The following is a 22,013-nucleotide window of genomic DNA, read 5'->3' on the forward strand; positions in this document are numbered from 1 at the left end:
ATTTTATCCTAAGCTAAGAAAAGAATAAAGCAAATCTGTTAACTAAAAGGCAAATTATAGAATCAATATGGGAGTATAAGTTGCTGAAATTTTGTATATAATGATATTTATCCCCTTTCTATCCTAGCTTTTCTCTTGCATTTTAAAGGTTTCAGAAAAATAAATCTGCTATACTTTACTTTAAAAAAGAGAGACAATAACAACAAGATATTTGGGGGTCAGTACATATTCAGTTCAGTTCAGTCGCTCAGTCATGTCCAACTCTTTGTGACCCCATGAATTGCAGCACGCAAGGCCTCCCTGTCCATCACCAACTCCCGGATTATTATTATTATTTTGCCACATTTGCTTTATCTCTCTCTCTTTACACACACCTGTGGATATATGTACACACACTCACTATTATTTATTATTTTCTGATTTATTTGACAGTGTCAGGCATCATAATCCTTTACCTCTTAATGTTTCAATCATGTTTTTCCTAAGAATGATATTATTCTCCTGCTCTGGTTCAAAATACAGAATCTGATTTTACTTTTTCATGACTCCTGTCTATTACCTGTGTTTTATTGGCATTTAAGAACAAAGGAAGCAGTGAGGGGAATTATTAATAGTAGCCACCCACTTCCCAAGTTATTCACCACTGTGCATCTTTCAGAAACCAAGTGTCAAAATGAAAAATAGAGATTGATTTTCAAACCTAAACAAAGTAATTGATGGACAAGACTCCTGTAGCATTAAAGTAAGCCAAATTTCTTAAGATAGTACATGCAGTTGAGTCATTTCCCCAAATACCTATTAGTATTTATTTTCCATATATTCATAGAATTTTAGAGTTGAAAGAGCCCTGCAGTATATGTTGTATAACTCATTCATTTTATGGATAAGAAGAGCTAAAATTTAAGGTCATATACTAGAGATTAGAATCTGACTTTTCAAACTCTTAATATTCTTTCTTTTATGTCATGTTGCCTCCCTTGATGCTTATGCTGGGGTCTTGATAAATAAGAAAGGTAAAGTGTCCTAACCACTGTATCCCTTGAATCTCATCTGAATGATTCCAGCAGTGCTTCTCTTGTCATGTTGTTATAATGCAAATTATGATGAGTAAGTCTGAGATGGGGCTTGAGAATGTACATTTCTAACATATTCCTCTGATGCTGATGCCACAGATTCATGAGTTCATGAATGAGTAGCAGTTGTTTAGAACCAGCTCAGAAACCTCATAGCCCCTGGGCATCAGCGAAGTACAAAAAACTAAAAAATACTTCTGTTATATAAAGCATAAAGAATAATATAACTAACACCTTTTCCCTTATCATCAAGCTAAAATAAAATACTTATTAAAAAAAGTTCTTGTTTTCCTAACTTCTATGCTACATTAGAGAAGGGAGTTTTATCCCAATACATTAATTTATAAATGCATCTACCTATTTCCCTAACATTGGTTTATACTGAGACTCTACAGACTTTAATGGTATTTTAGAAGGAAATATTAATTCAGGGGATGAGAAGAACCATAGCCAAATTGAACTGTGAATCAAAAAACACAACCAGTGAAGTTCTATTTTTACTCTCAATTCAAAGATCTTTTAAACCATCTATGTTTATTCATTTAACAAATACTTATTGAGAGTTCACACTCCCATGTAGTTTACATGCTGATTTCATTCCTTTATATCTAAGTCTGTATACTGCTTTGAATTATCTAAATGATTATCACGAGGTACAAATGCTAGATTTTATGGGACAGTGAGTTCTTTAAGGGTTTTGCATTTGGATTTTTTGTTGTTGTTTAAAAAATACTTAGTGGCCATCTCAATACCACATGGAATACATTTGTACTTATAGCAGCTAAAAATAAAATAGACATTTCATATATATGAAGAAACTGGCACTCTGAGTATCTCCCAAAATTCTTATAGAAATTATAATTACTTATTACTTGGATTAGTTTAGCAATAATATAACAAGGCAAAGTCATAAAAACTGAAATATAAGGAAGAAGACAACTCAATTAGATAAATATTTATTAAGCTTCTGCTTTCTCCTCATGTAGAGGGGTAGAGTACCAACATATAAAGAAAGGAAGGCAGTCTTCAGGGTGATCATTACTCTGAAAGGGAGGCAGGCAGCTAAACAGGTAATTAGAATACAATGTGACAAATGAAAACAGATATGGACAAAATCTAGGAGCAGTGCAGGAAAGTTGTAGAGGAAATAGAATTAGAGAATGTAATATATTTTTTAAATGATTAAAGAAACAATTCAGAATTTCTGTAAAAGAAAATGGATAGATAACATGATAACATAGAATCCAGATGAAAGGTATAAAAGTGTTCACTATAAAATTCAACTTTGCTCTTTGAAGATTCATCATAAAATATTAGATAAAATAATAATTGTAAAAACAGTATGATATAGTGGAGCCACGGTTTTTACTTTTCTTATGAGTGTAGGTTCTTAATAAAGAGAAGGAAAGGAACAAAATAGAAAAGAACTTCCCAGTTCTCTGTGGGGAAGGGAGATTGTCACTTAAGAAAAGCAGAAATGCCTTCATATCATTAACGTATCTGTCTTGAGATCCAAGAGAGTAAAACTGCATCCATTAAGGAAAATGTAGCAACCATCAGGGTGTAAGCACATTCTGAGTGTAGGTGTAGAATTGCCTCCGGTACTAGGGGTTTTGACTACACAGTGAAATTTTAGCAGATATTAGAGTCTAGTTCTTAACCAGTATAAACTATAGGTTGTAATTTTGGGGTGATACCAAAATCTTAAATAGAAACATTGTTTATCAATTAATTCATACTAAATTAACTTAATAAGTAGTGATATACTAGAAATTCTGGTAATATTTTCAAGTTTAGAACCTAGATATATATTTCAAAAGCTAACTTAATATAATGAGCGTTTTTTAATTAAATTTCTTTAAAACTTTTTTTTTTTTTTGCTTGTGCTGTGAGGCAGGTGGGATATTAGTTCCCCAACCAGGAATCAAACCCACAGCCCCTGCATTGGAAATGTGGAGTCTTAACCACTGGACCACCAGAGAAGACTGAGCATTTCTTGATACCATTAAAAAATGTGGTGTGTGTTAGTCACTCAGTCGTTTGCAACTCTTTGTGACCACATGGACTGTAGCCTGCCCAGCTCCTCTGTCCATGGCAAGAATACTGGAGTGGGTTGATATTTGTATTTACTTGGATTTAAAAATGACCTTTATGTCAATTCATATTATGTTGAATGATATGATATACAAATAGTTATGTTTAAGGTTTGAATGCTCTGATTATTTTAGTCTATTGTTAGATCAGTAATGAAGATTTGGGACTAAGTGCCTTTATATACATGTATGCTATTATCTGGGCTTCCAAGGTGGCGTTAGTGTAAAGAACCCGCCTGCAGTGCAGGAGATGTAAGAGATACAGGTTCGATCCCTGGGTCAGAAAGATCTCCTAGAGGAGGGCATGGCAACCCACTTCAGTATTCTTGCCTGGAGACTCCCGTGGACTGAGGACCCCGGCAGGCTACAGTCCATAGGATCGCAAAGAGCTGGACATGACTGAGGCAACTTAGCACACATGCACACGTTATTCTTTAAGTGTATCTTTATATACATTTGATCCTCAAAGCACTATGAGCTGTTGAACAAGTATAGCTTTTTAAATACCTTATTGATAATTTGGAAGCTAGATTTGATTTCCTAATTAGAAAACTGATGTTAAAAGATACAATGAAAGCCTTTCATATTGCCTTGTTTTGTAGATGTGAAATTCTCTTGAAGGTCAAAGGTATATAAATTGAATCATGACTTTCAATATGAAGAACAATATATTGTAATGGGGAAATGTTGTCAACGTTATAATAAAATGTAGGAACCATTTAAAATACTATATTCAACGACAAATAATTTTCTAATATTAAACTGTATTATGTAATTTAGCTTACAGAATATAATTACCACTTTCACTTAAACTGTATCAGAAACTTTGCTTCCTTGGTGAGTTATTGAGAGAAGAATAAAATATGCCCTGTAACCCATTAAATGTTTTTAATAGTGCTTTCTGAAGAGGTTTTCTTTAAACCTTCAGATTTCTAGCTTTAACATCACAAGGTGTTATATTGTGTGGTACGATCTCTGTAAAAGGAAATGGCAACCCACTCCAGTACTGTTGCCTAGGAAATCCCATGGACAGAGGAGCCTGGTGGGCTACAGTCCGTGGGGTTACAGAAGAGTCAGACATGACTTAGTGGTTGAACAACAACAATCTCTTTGTTTAGAGATAGTTGTGACTTTTGAAATGTGTTAAATTTATTAAATTCTTGTAAATAAGAGGCATTTAAAGAGATTGATTTGAGATTTTTTTTGTGTGCAGGTGGCAGGGGGTTGAGGAGTTTCTTTTGGCCACAACACATGGCATGTTGAATCTTAGTTCCCAGACAAGGGATCGAACCCAGCCCCCCACACTAGAAGCACAGAATCTTAACTGTTGGGCCTCCAGGGAGGTCCCTGTTCAGAATTTATATTTCTGAATGTCTTAAAATTTTCGTAGAATGTTGGTCATTCAAAGATTGTCATAGTTTTACTTTTATTTATCCTTAAGTGAAATCAGCCTTGTGAAATAGTTTTGTTGTCATTGCTGTTTTTATTTAACAACTGGGGAGACTGCGACTTGGGGGTCAAATCAAGATTTCAGCTGGCCCCAACTCTTTTAACTGCAGCATTTCCTCCTATATCAGATCTTGAGGATTTGAAGTCTCATTTTACTATATATACTAAAATAGTGAGAAATTATTGGCGATGCAGTGCTTCAACGGTTTTATTATATCAAGGATATGGATAAAAACTGATGCCAAAGTGTAGACACTGTTATAGGTGTGCCTTGCTTTGTTGTTGTTTAGTCCGAAGTCGTGTCTGACTTTTTGTGACCCCTGGACTATGGCCCACCAGGCTCCTCTGTCCATGGGATTTCCCAGGCAAGAATACTGGAGTGGGTTGCCATTTCCTTCTCCAAGGAATCCTCCCAACCCAGGGGTGTCTTGCTTTAGAACAACTAAAATACTTTTACACTGTTAATCCTAGTATACTTGTAGGCACTGGATTTTAGAGGTATGGAAAAGTTGTTGAAACCTGGGTACTCTGATCTTAAAGAAAAGAGACTTTATTTGACATATCTAAACTCATGATAATAGTGAGGCTATTTATAACTTGGTTTTAGCCATGGATAAGTATGTGTGTATGTGTGTATATATATATATATATATATATATAGTTATTCCATCTTAAGCTTTTTGACATAACTAATATAGTATTTTTTTATGTAGTTTGACACAGGTAACAAATATTTGCTTCCTAATGAAATTAGGTCCCAAGATTTTTATAAATAAAGGGAACTGGGTTAATATGGAAGTACCTTTTTCCTCTTTCTTTTTTCCTCTCTTTATTTCTTCTGTTTCCCAGCTTCTGCTTTAATGTCCAACTGACTGAATATTTATTGGTTATTGACAGGATATTTAGACTTGACAGTCTTCCTCAGTTGCTGGCAGGAATATGTTGCTAAGTTTGCTCTTCTGAACAATGAATGGTACATGTAGGAGAATCACATAACTCGTGATAGAACTAAAGGATTTGAAAGTTAGTTTTGACGTGAATTTAGTAATTTGCTCTAGGGTCATGGAATATATTTTTATCATTCTAAAATTTGATTTTTAAAATTATCTTAAGTCTTATGACTTGGGAAAATAAAGTTATAGTATTTTGTCGTCGGACTCTAACTTAATAATGCTAGCATTTTTCTTTTCCTGGGGTTAGGATTTAAGGGTGATGGTTATAATACCAGGGTAGATGTTACACCTTCCTTTAGTTTCACTAGAAGCCCCTGTTTTTCCTAAAGGTTCTCAAAATACTTATCAAAGGTACAGACTGTTTCATACCAAAGATGTAAACTTGTGTTTTCTTTTCAAGGGACCGTGTTGGCACCACATCACTGTGTTTATTTGGCATCGATTGCTTAGAGGTTTACTTTTTCTCTGATGATTCTGCTCATTCTGAATATTTACTTTCTTAACCTTAATCTTGTTCTCTGCCTATGAAATTTAAATATGTGAATAATGCATGCTATTTACCTGAGTGTTTTTCTTTTTTTAACTTTTTGACATATTTTTAAAACATTCAGCACGAATCAAATATTTATTAAACTCTTCCTATTTTCTTGTGATTTATTAAGAATATACAGTTTAAACAGCAACATATATTCAATCTAGGAGAGACATGAAATACAGTTTAGAATACCAGTGCCTCTTTGGTCTTGAATCCTTTTATTTATTTATTTATTTTGTCTTTGTTTTGCTTTTGTTTGTTGTTATTGTTGCCATATTTCAAAGAAAAAAGGCAACAACAAAATCTGTTTTGTTCCCAGTGTCCTTATTAGACTATAGGCTATCAAAAGGTTTAAACAAAAAAAAGGGCCTATATGTGTGTGTGAACACTTAAAAAGTAATATTGTGTAATTGTCAGTGTCATTATAGAAGCGATTGGGAAGGACTTTGGGACAGTGAACTCTCTCAAAACAGTGCAGGTGGGCTTCTACAGCAAAGGTCAGCAAATATTTTCTTAAAGGGCCGTATGATAAATATATGGGGCTTTGTTGGCCATATGGTCTCTGTTGCAACTACCCAACTCTCCGGCAACTGCACAGCTACTCAGTTCTTCAGTCGTAGTGTCAAAGTGGGTGAATGAGCGCTAGATAGTAAGTAAATAATGAGTTTGGTTGTGTTCTAGTAAAACTTCATTTGCAAAAGCAGGTGGATAAACAGCCATGTTTTTATTTAGTTCTCTGCCTCACAAACACATCATTTATTATTGTTGATAATCTTTAAAACAGAGTACTTCCTGTTTTAAAATGGCCTAGAAGATGTATACTGAAATATTTTCAGGTAAAGCAGTATGATGTTTGGAATTTCCTTTAAGATACTCTGTTGAAAAAACTGGGTGGATGTAGATGAACCAGGTTTGACAAAATTTTGGTAAATACAGAAGCAGGTGATGGGTGAATGGAAGAAATTCACCATGCCATGTTTTCTACTTCTGTGTAAGTTTGAAAAAGTTCATATTAAAAAGTTACCACTTGAATAAATGATGGCCCAATAAAGGGCAGCATTTCTCCCTCACTTGGGGGAAGGAGAATAAGAAACAGAAATATAAGCTCCATCTTCAGTACAACCAGAGAGATCTCTGCAATCCCAAAGCACAGTATATGAAGAACGACTGCAGATCTGCTGCTGCTGCTGCTAAGTCACTTCAGTCGTGTCTGACTCTGTGCGACCCCATAGACAGCAGCCCACCAGGCTCCCCTGTCCCTGGGATTCTCCAGACAAGAGCACTGGAGTGGGTTGCCATTTCCTTCTCCAATGCATGAAAGTGAAAAGGGAAAGTGAAGTCGCTCAGTTGTGTCCGACTCTTAGCGACCCCATGGACTGCAGCCCACCAGGCTCCTCTGTCTATGGGATTTTCCAGGCAAGAGTACTGGAGTGGGGTACCATTGCCTTCTCCAACTGCAGATCTAGTGAAGGTCAAATAAATGTGTGAGAAGACTTTGAGAGAGGATGCCTGTGGGATGGTTGCAGATCTCCAACAAAGCTGAAAGAGGATTCTTCAAAATAATGGCTGCCCTCAGACTTCTCCAAAGTAGCAGTGAACACTCACACTTTACCATGAAGTCCTCAAAGAAAGATTAATTTAGGAATCTTATGCCAGTCCAAATAATCATTCAGTATAAATGCAAAGACAAACATTTTTTAACAGGCCGCAAAGACAAACATTTTTTAACAGGCCAACATTTAGAGAGCTTAGCTCTCATGAGTCCTGCCTCTATAAGATGAAGTTCAGCCAACCAAGAAATGAAAGGAAAAATAACATTTAAAGTATTGGTAGTATACATAGAGTCCACTGATCTATAAAATTAAGACTAAAACAAATGTGAAGATTAGATTTTGCTGAGCAGAGTATGAATATTTAAAACTTTGCCAGTGTAGTAATGATATAACTAACAAAAGCTGGAAGGGTACAGGACAGAACTGATGTAAAGTAGTGAAACTCCAAGCTGTGAAAATATGTCATTTAAAATCAACAAATCCAAGATGAATTGAGAGAGTAAGATTGACATATATACACTAAGTGTGTAAAATAGGTAGCTGTTGGGAACCTGCTGTATAGCACAGGGAACTCAGCTTGGTACTTTGTGATGTCCTGGAGGTGTGAAATAGTGGGGTGGGAGGGAGGTTCAAGACAGAGGGGATGTATGTATACATATAGCTGATTCACTTCACTGTACAACAGAAACTAACACAACATCGTAAAGCAGTTACACTCCAATTAAAAAAAAATCAATTCAATAAAAGAAAAACGTGGAGTTGAGGGGAGTTATCTGGAGAAACAGTATTCTAAGTAGAGGAATAGCTATTACAAAGGTCCTAGAATAAAGTAGAGCTGGTACATACAACGTATAGCTCGTACAATAGTCATTCAGTATAAAGGCGAAGACAAACATTTTTTAACATGCCAACATTTAGGGAATTTAGCTCTCATGAGTCCTACCTTTATAAGATGAAGTTCAGCCAATCAAGAAATGAAAGGGAAAACCACAGTTAAAGTATTGGTAGTGTGCATAGAAAAGAGCCTAAGGGCTAAAGCAGAATGATTGAGAGGCAGAATGGTAGACAGTGAAGTCAGAAATAATGGTGGTGGTTTAGTCACTAATTTGGGTGCAGCTCTTGCAACACCCAAGACTGTAACCCACCAGGCTCCTCTGTCCATGAGATTTCCTAGGCAAGAATACTGGTGTAGGTTGCCATTTCCGTCTCCACGGGTCTTCCTGACCCAGAGATAGAATCCATGTCTCCTACATTGCAGGCAGTCTCCTGCTCTGCAGGTAGATTCTTTACCTCTGAGCCACCAGGGAAGCCCAGAGAGATAACAGAGTATTAGACAATATTGGGCCTTAAAGGTAGTTAAAAGAACTTAGATCTTACTCTAAAATAACTACTAATACAAAAAAACTTCCCATATTAATATTACTAATAGAAGTACACATGTAACTAAAACAAAGCAAACACAAATTGTTTAGTAAACTTTTTAAGAAGAAAGACCAACAATAAAGACAACAAACAAAAATTTTATGACATAAAGTTTGATGACTGAAAGATTAAATATATGTTATATTAATAAATATAAATAGGCTAAACTTCTCATTTAAAAAATCCCAGATTAGATCACAAAGAAAACTAGAGTCATTCCTAAAACAAAGAAACTCAGGAAAAATCTGAATGAAGAAAACCTTAAGATATTCTGAGAAAAACAGACTAAAATAGAAAGACAAGTTTCTTGAGTGAAAAGACTCAAAAATCAAAATAGATGTCAAAATCAAAAATAGATGTCAGTTTCCTTTTGTTAATCCATGGAGTTAATAAGATCTCAACTTCAAAACAAACAAACAAAAATCCCTAACATTTTATTGAGCGCTTACTCTATGCCAGGCTCTTTCTAAATGCTTTATGTGTATTTATCATTTTGTCTTCATGGCAACTTTATGTGGTAACTACTAGTATTACACTCTGTCCATTTTTCAGTGAAAACTGAGGCACAAAGAAGCTAATGAACTTGCAAAGGCTGCAGTTAGAATTACATTACAGACTCTTAACTCAGGGCTAATTATAAATTCTATGCTCTTAATCCCAATGCAGTGTTACTTTTGAAGCTGATTGGTGTCATGAGTGTGTGTGTGTCTTTATGCATATGTGTGTAACTAAAAATACTGACTCTGAAGTAAATATGGAGATACAAATAAGCAAAAATAGCAAGGAAAATTCTTAAAGGAAAGTAATAAGGGAAAATTTTACACCCTGCTAGATGTAAAAATATAAAGGTAGAATGTTAAAACGGCAGCTCACTCGGTAAAGAATCTGCCTGCAGCGCAGGAGACCTGCATTCTATTCCTGGGTCAGGCAGATCCCCTGGAGAAGGAAATGGCCACCCACTCCAGTATTCTCGCCTGGAAAATTGTATGGACAGATGAGCCTGTAGTCCATGGGGTTGCAGAAGTCGGGCATGACTTAGTGACTAAACCGCCACTAGAGCATGAACATACAGATCATTGGATAGAAGATCCAAATTGATGTAGGTATTTGGGGAATTATAAAGATAGCATTTAAAATAAGAGGGAAAATGAATTATTAAATATAAGGGATAGCTATGTTATCAGAGGTAAGTTGGATTGCTACTTCTTAACTGACTAAAATTAATTCCTAATGAATCAAAGATTTAAACCTGAGAAAATAGAGACCATGGAAGAATTTTATAATATTCTCAAAGTAGGGAAACCTGCTAAGATACTTGACACAGACCCCTTAAACCACACAGGAAAGATTGAAAAGTTTGACTCTTAAAACATGAAAATTGTGTTCTTACAAAATCACCATTAACAAAGTAAAAATAAAAACAAGGAAATTTTTATAACCAAGGGGTAATTTTCTTAATATTTAAAGACTTTCTACAAAATAATATTCGAGACCAAGATCGAGATTCAAAAAATGGCAAAAGATGTAAATACTTTGTGCATAGGAAAACAAATACAACTAACTCTTAGATTAAAATATGTATAAACTATCACTCAATACAAAAAAAATGTAAATTACAGTTGTGGTGAAATACTGTTCACCTGCAATATTGGCAACATAACAAAGTTTAATAATAGCCCATTGTTTAGGAGGGCATAGAGACCACATACTCATTTAGTGAATTAGAGTATATTTGATAGGTATGTGAATTCATATAACCTCCATGAAAAACAATTTGGTAATAGCTTTCAAAAGTTGAAGAGCACATATCTTTAACCTAGCACTGTCTCTTGAAGTATTTTATTCTCGGATGTCTGTGCCCACATGTAAGGATATTCATTCAAGTATCATGCTCATGTTTAGTTGCTTCAGTTGTGTCTGACTCCATGGGATTTTCCAGGCAAGAATACTAGAGTGGGTTGCCATGCCTCCTCCAGGGGATCTTCCTGACCCAGGGATTGAACCCAGGTCTCCTGCATTGCAGTCAGGTTCTTTCCCATCTCAGTCATCAGGGAGAATCAAGTATCATGTGTCTATTGACAGACAACCTTTTATTATTACAATGTATTAAAGAGACAAATGACTAATGGGACTGTAGCATGCTACCATTTGCATTTTTAAAAATCTCCACAAATGCTTAGACATATACCCACACACTTATATATATATATAAATAATAGTGTCTGATAGACTATCTGGATTTAACCAGTTACCTCTGGAGAGGAGAACTGAGCAGCTGAGCCACAAGGATGGGAGGAAGACCAATATTTTGTGTAAAATAATTCATTTTTTTACTTATTTTTTCTTCTTTTGAATTTTATATCATAGACTTGCTTTTTCTGGTCTAACTAAATAAGATAACTTAAACATTTTAAATAAAAGCATCTTGTTAAACAATAGCTAAACATCATAAGAATTGATACTTTCGAATTGGGGTGCTGGAGAAGACTCTTGAGTCCCTTGGACAGCAAGGAGATCAATCTGTCACTCCTAAAGGAAATCAATCCTGAATATTCATTGGAAGGACTGATGCTGAAGCCAAAGCTCCAATACTTTGGCCCCCTGATGCAAAGAGCTGACTCATTGGAAAAGACCTTGATGCTAGGAAAGATTGAGGGCAGGAGGAGAGAAGAGCTGCAGCAGAGGATGAAATGGATCACCAACTCAATGGACATGAACTTGAGCAAACTCCAGGAGATAGTGAAGGACAGGGAAGCCTGGTGTGCTGCAGTCCACAGGGTCGCAAAGAGTTTGATACAACTTAGATACTGCACAACAACAAAGCATCCTAAAGTTAGAGTTGCGCCAGTTGAGACGTTCAGAGGACGAGATCCAGGCCCTGTGTATTTTGTATAAGAGATGGTTAGCAGTATTGAGGCCTGGGTTCTAATCCTGATTCTGATATATGGCTCTTGGTAAGTCACTTTCCCTCTCTGAGTCTCAGTTTTCTCATTTGTAGAATGAGTTTGGACTCATCTTCTTTTTCAAAACATCTTTATGGAGCTAAGGATTCTGTTGTCCCCATTAAAAGTGTTGAAGCAAAGGATTAGGATTGTAGGATTTCCCAGCACACCTGTATTTAACCAGCGCCTTCTTGGATCTCTGAGTAAAATTGAGTTTAACTAAATATTTTGAAACAAAAAAAATCTGAAAGTGGCAGTCTACACTAAAGTTGTTATGTATATTAACTTAAAGATTCTCAATGACGGCATCAAAACATGAATGTGTAATGATCAGCTGTGAAGTCTCAAGTGATTTAAGTGGTTTTTTCATGTTTAGAAAACAGTCTGCATTCTGCATGTTTTCTTAAGCTGGTAAGAAGTAGGAATTTATGATACTAACAAAAGATGTCTGTTATACATCATAGTCTTGTTAGGTATCCATTGGCTTAGAGTCCTAAATGACTTTTGTTTGAATTCTTAGAGTGGAATATAATATCTGGCTCTGAGGCTAATATGTTGGTTTTTAGTCCATTAAAGTGTTCTTTTCTTCCTCCTTTAATACTTTTTGAAGCTAGGAAATTAAAAGGAACAAGGGAATAAATTAAGCATTTAGCAAGTCAGAAATGTATTCAGTAATCTTTCTGAAACTTAGTTTAATTGTGAGAGCCTAAATTCTAAACCTAAATCCACAATGACACTACTCTTTGAGGAAGATAGTAAAGGTGGATATTAGTGTGAGTTCCTTCTAATATTCAGAAGATGGTAACAGTTAAAGACTCCAGGAGTGAAGTTGCCTGACCAAATTAAAATGAAAAAAAGGAGAGTAAACAGAAAGACTAGATATCTACCCAATAACAGTAGAGTAGTGATATAGCTATTTAATAACTGTCTTATACCTAGTAAAAGACATAAAAGAAATCCAGGTCTAAAAACTAGTAAGCGGAACAAAGAAACAAAGTTTTGTTTAGACTTGACATTGCTTAAAACCAGTATTAAGTGTTTAAAAAACTAGATGAAAAAACAATTTGTATGGGTGTGTGTGTGTGTGTGTAAATGTGTTTGTATGAAATCTTGAAATAAACTAAAATGCATCACTAACACCTTAGGATGAAAAGAGGTTGAGAGACTTTTTCTTTATCTGGATTTTTAAACTTTTCCACTAAAGAATACATATTATGTAAATGATTTAAAAGCTATTATTTATTATATTCATACACATACACATATAACATTTGTTGTGTGCCCTGACGATGGATGTGTCTTTTTGTATTTTCTAGGTACACCAGAGGCTCTCTTCTTGGCCTAATTTGGGAGTTGTTTATTGCAGTACTGTTGTGCCCTCTGATGGTGAGTTATGGCAAATTGTTTTAATGTCCAGTGCTTTTTTTTTTTCCTTTCTCACTGTTTCCCATTCTCAGATTGACATACAAATTTATTTTTCTTAAAAAATAGGCCAGAATCAAAACAATTGGAGAGTTTCAATAAAGTGAGAATTTCTCCAGTATAAACATACTATTCATAGTGATGAATCCTCTCAGCTTTTGCTGAAGCGTTTCACTTAGAAACTTCTTGTTTTTATAATATTGTCTAAAATTGTTAAATATTTGGTGTCAGTATCAATAAATATATATTCATTAAGTTATATATATTCAGTGATAACTAAGTCACGTTCCAACAGGACTCTTGTACCAGTTTTATTATGATATTCAGTGATGAATAATTTGAACTAGTGATTTTATATTGACATTTCTATTATTAATTCTATCATGTAATACAGTTACTATTATCCTATGTACAATCTGTATGTGCTACGTGCTGTACTTAGTCACTCAGTCATGTCCGACTCTGCAATCCCTGGACTGTAGCCCACCAGGCTCCTCTATCCGTGGAGATTCTCCAGGCAAGACTACTGGGGTCAGTTTCCATGTCTGTCAATAATTTAACAATAGTAAAGTTGTGCTGGTGTGTCTGGCTGAATGTTATCCCAGGACATAAATGCTAGTTGACTCCATGTTGTATGAGGGGTTGAAGACAATGTTTTTACAAAGGTAAAATGATACATACTTTTGAAAAAAAGAGTTGCTCCCAAAATTCCTATGAATACTATTGTCCTTCTTAAGAAAATCAACTTGTATTACTTATCAAGAAACAGAAGCAGAAAATTATTTGATTTAATGAAATTTGTTGTCCTTTCTACTCTCAATTTATGTACCTTTCTTATTTAGTACTTATAAATTAATCTTACTTTAGGCTGGTATAGCATATAAGAAAACTCTGCTTAATGCACAGCTGCTTCAGCAGAATTTAGCCACCAATAGTAAACATCTCTCCCATCATTCATTCTTCACTACTGTCACGGCTACTGGGTCATGTTCTATTAATATACCAAAAGAGGGCTTGATCCTCTTTTTTAAAAATAAGTGCAAAATCCAAAATACTACATTATATACCTGGTGGACTATAGTCCAGGGGGTCGCAAAGAGTTGGACAAGACTGAGCACACACACACAAACAATATTATATGTATATATAAAATATATACTGCCTCTCAGTAATTGCCTATTAATTCTATTGTTTGACAAACTGTTCTAGTTATGACTATGATAGCTGTTGTAAAATATAGAGTATCTTAAATGTTTAACCTCCCTACCAAAGCAATCTAAAAGGTTCTCAATTTTCCTGTGTCATAAATACTTTTGAGGATCTGGTAAAAGCTTTACATTCTCTGTCTAGAAGAAAATTTTACATACACATAGGCAATGTTACATATAATTTCTTAGTGATACAGGCTCTCTCAGCCCAACTCATGGAATCCCTGGTCTCATGAACCTCAACTCAAGAACTGCTTTGGCCACATTGTGCTCACATGTGCACGCACATCCCTGTACCCAGGCCCACGGTCCCTTTCATGAGAGGCAATATGCTTAGAGGTTGTGTTTAGCTTTGTAATCAAGATTTGCATCCCAATTTTCACTTTTAAGCCATGGTTTAATCTTAGACAAAGTAATTGCCTTCTTAAAACCTCCTGCTTCATATGTGAAATGGAGATAGTAATAATTACTACCTCCAAGAGAAAAATGTACTTATCCAACAAAAACTCTTATTGTATAAAGAGTGGTGTGTGTGGTAGTGTTAAAAACCTTAATCAAAACAATGTGATTTAGGGCTTCTCATTTTAATTTTTCTATGCCCCAGATCCTCCTTTGTAAAATGACTATCTGAAAATTTTATGACTGTATGGTTTATAGCCTAAAGGCTTTCGAAACTTTCAGGGGTTCCCCTTCATAGTAATGAAAATTAAGGATTAAGGATGAGAACAATTCTGCTACAGACAGGGTTGACTATATAATTTATCACCCAACCCAGGACACTTTTTAGAATACATCGAGGACAACCAGAGTTGTCCTGACAGTTTTAAATGCAGTAAGCCAGGACATGTCTTCACTGTAGGTAAATCGAGTAAGAGCAAGAAGAAAGTCTCCCTAGCTGCCTTCATTTCTCTGTCCAGAAATAGGCTACTTAATTAGCCTTGTATTGAGAGCTGTGATAGAAAGAAATGTTATTTTGTAGTTAACAAAAAATATAAAATTTCCTTACAAAAATTGTTTGAGGACAATTAATTTTAGCAATAAACAGTTATAAAAATTCCTGTTTAATAATAAACAATCATCTGTTTAGCCCAGATATAGATAATATATATAAATTCTTAACCTAAGTAACTAGATACATGCCCTAGTTTTTTTTCTTTGTTTTTTGTCCCATTACTTTTTAAAAAGCTTTATTTATGTATATTTTATGTACCATAAAATTCACCTATCATCATGCAAGCATAATAACAATCCAGCTTTAGACTATTTCCTTACCCCTAAAAGTTCTCCTGTTCCTGTTTTGCAACCAGTCCCTGCTCCTACCCTGAGCCTTAGGCAAACACTAATCTGCTTTCTCTCTCTGTAGTTAAACCTTTTTTAAATGTCATATAAATGGACTCATTCAATACGTAGTCTTTTGCATCTAGCCTCTTTTACATATCCTAATGCTTTTGCAGTTTATCCATACTGTATCATGGTTTGAAGTTCTTTGTTTTTATTGCTGAGTAGAATTCTAATATATGGAAATAAACAAAATACACATTTTGTTTTTTCATTCACCACATGAAAAATATTTGGATTGTTTTCCATTTTGGACTATTAAGAGTAATACTGTTATCAACATTTGCTTATAAGTCTTTGTATGGATATATGTTTTTATATCTCTTGAGTAGATATTAGGAGTGGGATGTCTGGGTCATATGGTAAGTATATCCATAATTTCTTTATTGAAGTATAGTTGACTTACATTGTTCCATGTGTACAGCAAAGTGATTCAGTTATATATACATATATATATTATTTTCAGAGTTTTCCTATTATATGTTATTATAGATATTGAATATAGTTCCCTGTGCTGTTCAGTATGTCCTTGGTTTTTTTATGTACTTTATATATGGTAGTTTGTATCTCTTAATTGCAAGTTCCCAATTTATCCTTCCCCCTTTTTCCCCTTGGGTGCAAGTGTGTTTTCTATATCTGAGTTCATTTCTATTGTGTAAATAAGTTCATTTGCATTTTTTAGACTCCACATATAAATGATATCATACAATATTTGTTTTTGTCTGACTTACTTCACTTAGTACAATAATCTCTAGATCCATCCATGTTACTACAAATGGCATTGTTTAAACTTTTTATGGCTGAGTAATACTCCATTATTTATGTATGTGCATATATACATATACACCACATCTTCTTTATCCACTCATCTGTTGGTGAATATTTAGGTTGGTTCCACGTCTTGGCTATTGTGAACAGTGCTGCAGTGAACACTGGGGTGCATGTATCTTTTCAAATTAGAGTTTTCAGTTTTTCCATATATATGCTCAGTGGTAGGGTTGCTAGAACTTATGGAAACTCTATTTTACTTTTTTAAGGACCACTTTAATGTTCTCCATAGCCGATGCACCAATTTTACATTTGCACTAACAGTGTAGGAGGTTCTCTTTTCTCTATACCTGCTCCAGCATTTATTATTTATAAATTTTTTGATGATGGCCATTCTCACCAGTGTGAGGTGGTACCTCGTTGTAGTTTTCATTTGCATTTCTCTAATATTAGTGATATTGAGCATCTTGCCATGTGCTTCTTGGCCATCTGTATGTCTTCTTTGGAGAAATGCCTATTTAGGTCTTCTGCCCATTTTTTTTTATTGGGTTGGGGTTTTTTTGGTATTGAGGTATATAAGCTGTTTGCATATTATGGAAATTGAGCCCATTTTGGTCAATTTGTTTGCAGATATTTTCTCCCATTTTGTACATTGTCCTTTTTGTTTTGTTTATGATTTCCTTTGCTGTGCAAAATTTTAAGTTTAATTAGATCCCATTTGTTTATTTTTGTTTTTAGTACCCCAGGAGGTAGATACAAAAAAATATTGCTGTGATTTATGTCAAAGAGTGTTCTGCCTAAATTTTCCTCTAGGAGTTTTATAGTATCTGATCTTTGGGTCTTTCATCCATTTTGAGTTTAATTTTGTATATCGTGTTAGAGAATGTTCTAATTTTACTCTTTGACATGTAGTTGCTCAGTTTTCCCAGCACCACTTATTGAAGAGACTGTCTTTTCTCCATCGTATTCTTGCCTCCTTTGTCGTAGATAGATTGACCGTAAGTGTGTGGGTTTATTTCTGTACCTGCTTTCCTGTTCCATTGATCTGTATGTCTCTTTTTGTGCCAGTACATACTGTTTTGATGACTGTGACTTTGTAGTACAGTCTGAAGTCAGGGAGCATGATTCTTCTAGCTCCATTCTTCTTTCTCAAGATTATTTTTGGCTATTCAGAGTCTTTTGTATTTCCCTACAAACTAAAGACTTTTTTCTTCCAGTTCTGTGAAAAATGTCACTGGTGATTTGACAGGGATTGCATTGAATTTGTACATTGCCTTGGGTAATATGGTCATTTTAACAATGGTGATTCTTCCAGTCTAAGAACACAGCTTATCAGTACAACTGCTTGTGTGGTCTTCAGTTTCTTTCATCATGTACTTAACTTTTTAAGAAACTGCAAAACTGTCTTCCAAAGTGGCTGTCCCACTTTGCATTCCTACCAGTGGTATTTAAGTTTTCCAGTCTCCCTATATCCTCCCCAACACTTGGTATAGTCACACTTTTTTAAAAATTTTATTTATTTTAATTGGAGGCTAATTACTTTACAATATTGTATTGGTTTTGCCATACATCAATATGAATCCACCACAGGTGTACACATGTTCCCCATCCTGAACCCCCTTCCCACCTCCCTCCCTGTACCATCCCTCTGGGTCATCCCATTGCACCAGCCCCAAGCATCCTGTATCCTGCATCACACTTCTTGATAATAGACATTCTAGTGGATTTGTAGTATTATTTCATTGAGGTTTTAATTTGCATTTCACTGATGATCAAGATGTTGGGCATCTTTCAATGTACTCATTAACCATTCAAATATGTTCTTCAATGAAGTGCCAAACTTCTTGCCTGTTTAAAAAAATTGACTGTCTTAGTATCGATTTGTATGTATTCTTTGTGTATTCCAGAAAATTTCACGTTACTTTTAAAATAATTTTGTGTTCAGAGAAATGCAAATCAAAACCACTATGAGGTACCATTTCACACCAGTCAGAATGGCTGCGATCCAAAAGTCTACAAATAATAAATGCTGGAGAGGGTGTGGAGAAAAGGGAACCCTCTTACACTGTTGGTGGGAATGCAAACTAGTACAGCCACTATGGAGAACAGTGTGGAGATTCCTTAAAAAACTGGAAATAGAACTGCCTTATGACCCAGCAATCCCACTGCTGGGCATACACACTGAGGAAACCAGAAGGGAAAGAGACACGTGTACTCCAATGTTCATCGCAGCACTGTTTATAATAGCCAAGACGTGGAAGCAACCTAGATGTCCATCAGCAGATGAATGGATAAGAAAGCTGTGGTACATATACACAATGGAGTATTACTCAGCCATTAAAAAGAATACATTTGAATCAGTTCTAATGAGGTGGATGAAACTGGAGCCTATTATACAGAGTGAAGTAAGCCAGAAGGAAAAACATAAATACAGTATACTAATGCATATATATGGAATTTAGAAAGATGGTAACAATAACCCGGTGTACGAGACAGCAAAAGAGACACTGATGTATAGAACAGTCTTATGGACTCTGTGGGAGAGGGAGAGGGTGGGAAGATGTGGGAGAATGGCAATGAAACATGTAAAATATCATGTAGGAAACGAGTTGCCAGTCCAGGTTCGATGCATGATGCTGGATGCTTGGGGCTGGTGCACTGGGACGGCCCAGAGGGATGGTATGGGGAGGGAGGAGGGAGGAGGGTTCGGGATGGGGAACACATGTATACCTGTGGCGGATTCATTTTGATATTTGGCAAAACTAATACAATTATGTAAAGTTTAAAAATAAAATAAAATTGGAAGAATAAAAAAAATAAAATAAAATAAAATAATTTTGTGGGAAAGGGTGGATTTTTTAAAATCATGTTTTATTATTAATGGCTATTCATATACAGTTGGAAGGAAATTCTATATTTATTGTCATCATTTATATTGAGGGCATAAACATACCCCACCACTGTCTTTCCTTCTAGCTTTTAAAAACCTAACAACAAAAAGGAAATACAAGTAATAAAATCACAAAAAATGATAGAAACAGAAAACCTCAGTGTTTTAATGTGGGCATGTTTCTCACCAACCTAGATGTGAGGTTGGGAAAGCTGAAACACCTTATTTTGCCATTTAAAAAATATATCCTACAGTTTGAACTTTTTTTTGGTAAGTAGGAGTTTCAGTTTGAAGTACCAAAATATGGTTGAACTTGTTGCATCACAAAAGTCTTTTTGAAGGCTTTTATAAAATTGACTTTCACATTGCTAAGAAAAACAACCATGTGAACTTGGAAAGATGTTTAAATTTTTTGTGCTGACAGTATTTAAACTGGGTTAAGTAAATTTATATCACAATTCAGATGATGTCATCCATTCTAGGATTGCTATCATTTATTTCAATATTTTGAAGTAAGTTTTGAGGAAATCAGAGACTATGCCATTTCCCTCTAAAATGTGACTTGGTTAAACTACTGATACTGTTTTAAGGAGTTACTTTCCAATTTTTGTCTGTTAATATACATGTTGATACAAAGAAAAATCCCTTATATGTGATCTCTTATGGAAATTAGAAAAGCAGTTAACATTAATGGCTATCACCATCTTTGAAATAGTGTTAAATTTCTTTTCCAACATAACTACCAGGATTTTTTTTTTTTCTCTAAGAAAGATCTTTGTACTCTGTGAACAGATGGCACATCTTCCAAACTTAGCAACATGTATGCTTTTATGACCTCAGAGAAGAAAGGAGCTCTATCCATTGGAGTAATGCATTTGTTTTTTCATTGGCATTGAAGACTTCCACCATCCCTAAAAGAGGCCTTGCCTGCTACCACAGAAGTAGTTAGTATTATGAGAACAATAATTTGTGAGAAAAAGAATAAAAATATAAATTCTCCTTTGCTAGATTAAACTTTGGATAGGAGTTTTGCTTTTTAAGAGAAGAGAACGTTTATTACAAGGGAGTGTTTTTAGTTATGTCTCGATTAACTTGGGGGGTATTTGGGCCTTTATGAATGAGCATAATCTTCCAGTTCAAGACCTTACAGTCATTATTTTGGACTTGGTAGAAAACTCATGAACCCTTTTAACCAAGCTGTAGCTCTGAACTAGAAGGAAGTAGACAACGTTGTGAATTTTTCAGCTGCTGGAGGAAGTTTCTCTCTAGGCTAGTCATGAATGGAAAGGTTTGTCAGTTTCTCTGTAAAAATTAGAAAAAACTTAGAGCTCTTGAAGATTACTTCCACTCAGAAACCTTAAAATTGGAACTTGGATTTCCAGTCATTTCCTTATTGATACTGCATCAAAACAGAAAGTGATATAAATTCAATTCTAAGAGTCTTTGAGGAAACCTTAGGTTCCTTACACATGCTTAGCCAAGCATCATCTGGCGAAGTGAACTATGAGAGCTGTGCTACCGCATACCTTTCCCAGAGTCTCTGAGTTTTTATAGCTTCTTTTCATCAAAACAGAAAGGCACAACCTTTTTAGATAGCAAAGGTAATATTCAAGTTAGCATGTTCCAAAACCAAGCCATTATGTGACTTTCTATTCAAGCCAAACAATACCAGTCTTATAATTGAAATGTCCTTTTATATAGAATTAAAGTCTATTTTCTGTTTTAATTTGTAAATTTTTATTTCTTTAAAAAACAAAACAAAATGACTAATTTGTTTAAAATGAGGAAAAATACTTCAATTTTTGTTAACATTTATTTTAAAAATATGGCAGTGTACTAGTCTGCTCACTAGTAGTCTCCCATAACAAAATACTGTAGACTGAGTAATTTAAACAACAAAAATTTATTTCCTCACAGTTTTGGAGGCTAGAATTCCCAGGCCAGGGTGTCAGCGTAGTTAAGATCTGATCAGAACTCTGTTCCTAGCTGGCACCTTCTCACCGTGTTTCCACATAGTGACGGTGTGGGGGAAGCTCTTACTCTTCATATATAGCTGTTGTGCTATCAGATTAGCACAACAGATTATCAGATTACTTTTATCTTTTCCTTTAACCTTAATTACCTCTGAGTGACCCTATCTCCAGATAGGTACATGGGGAATTAGAGTTTCAAAAATACAAATTTTGGGAGATCACAATTCAGTCCATAACAGTTAATATGAAGGAAATAATTTTTCAATGCAACAAATGTATCTAAAATTTTTATGTATGAATTGTTTGAATTTTTTCAGGAAACAGGTCTAAGGGGGGAATGAATCCATACCTTCTTCAGGTTATCAAGGAGGTCTGTTATCCAGAAATACCTAGG

At 35.0% G+C, this 22,013-nt stretch overlaps 1 protein-coding gene across 4 annotated transcripts in view; it reads left to right on the forward strand.

Moving 5' to 3' along the window:
• Window positions 1–22,013, forward strand: part of MCU (mitochondrial calcium uniporter) — a 195,855-nt gene that overhangs the window by 132,951 nt on the left and 40,891 nt on the right. For all 4 annotated transcript variants that reach the window (XM_061405296.1, XM_061405297.1, XM_061405298.1 and 1 more), the window contains one exon: window positions 13,337–13,406. In XM_061405296.1, coding sequence (XP_061261280.1) covers window positions 13,337–13,406 — 70 coding nt within the window. The remainder of the gene's footprint in view (window positions 1–13,336; window positions 13,407–22,013) is intronic.

The sequence above is a fragment of the Bos javanicus genome, chromosome 28 (assembly GCF_032452875.1).
Source record: "Bos javanicus breed banteng chromosome 28, ARS-OSU_banteng_1.0, whole genome shotgun sequence".
NCBI lineage: Eukaryota > Metazoa > Chordata > Mammalia > Artiodactyla > Bovidae > Bos > Bos javanicus.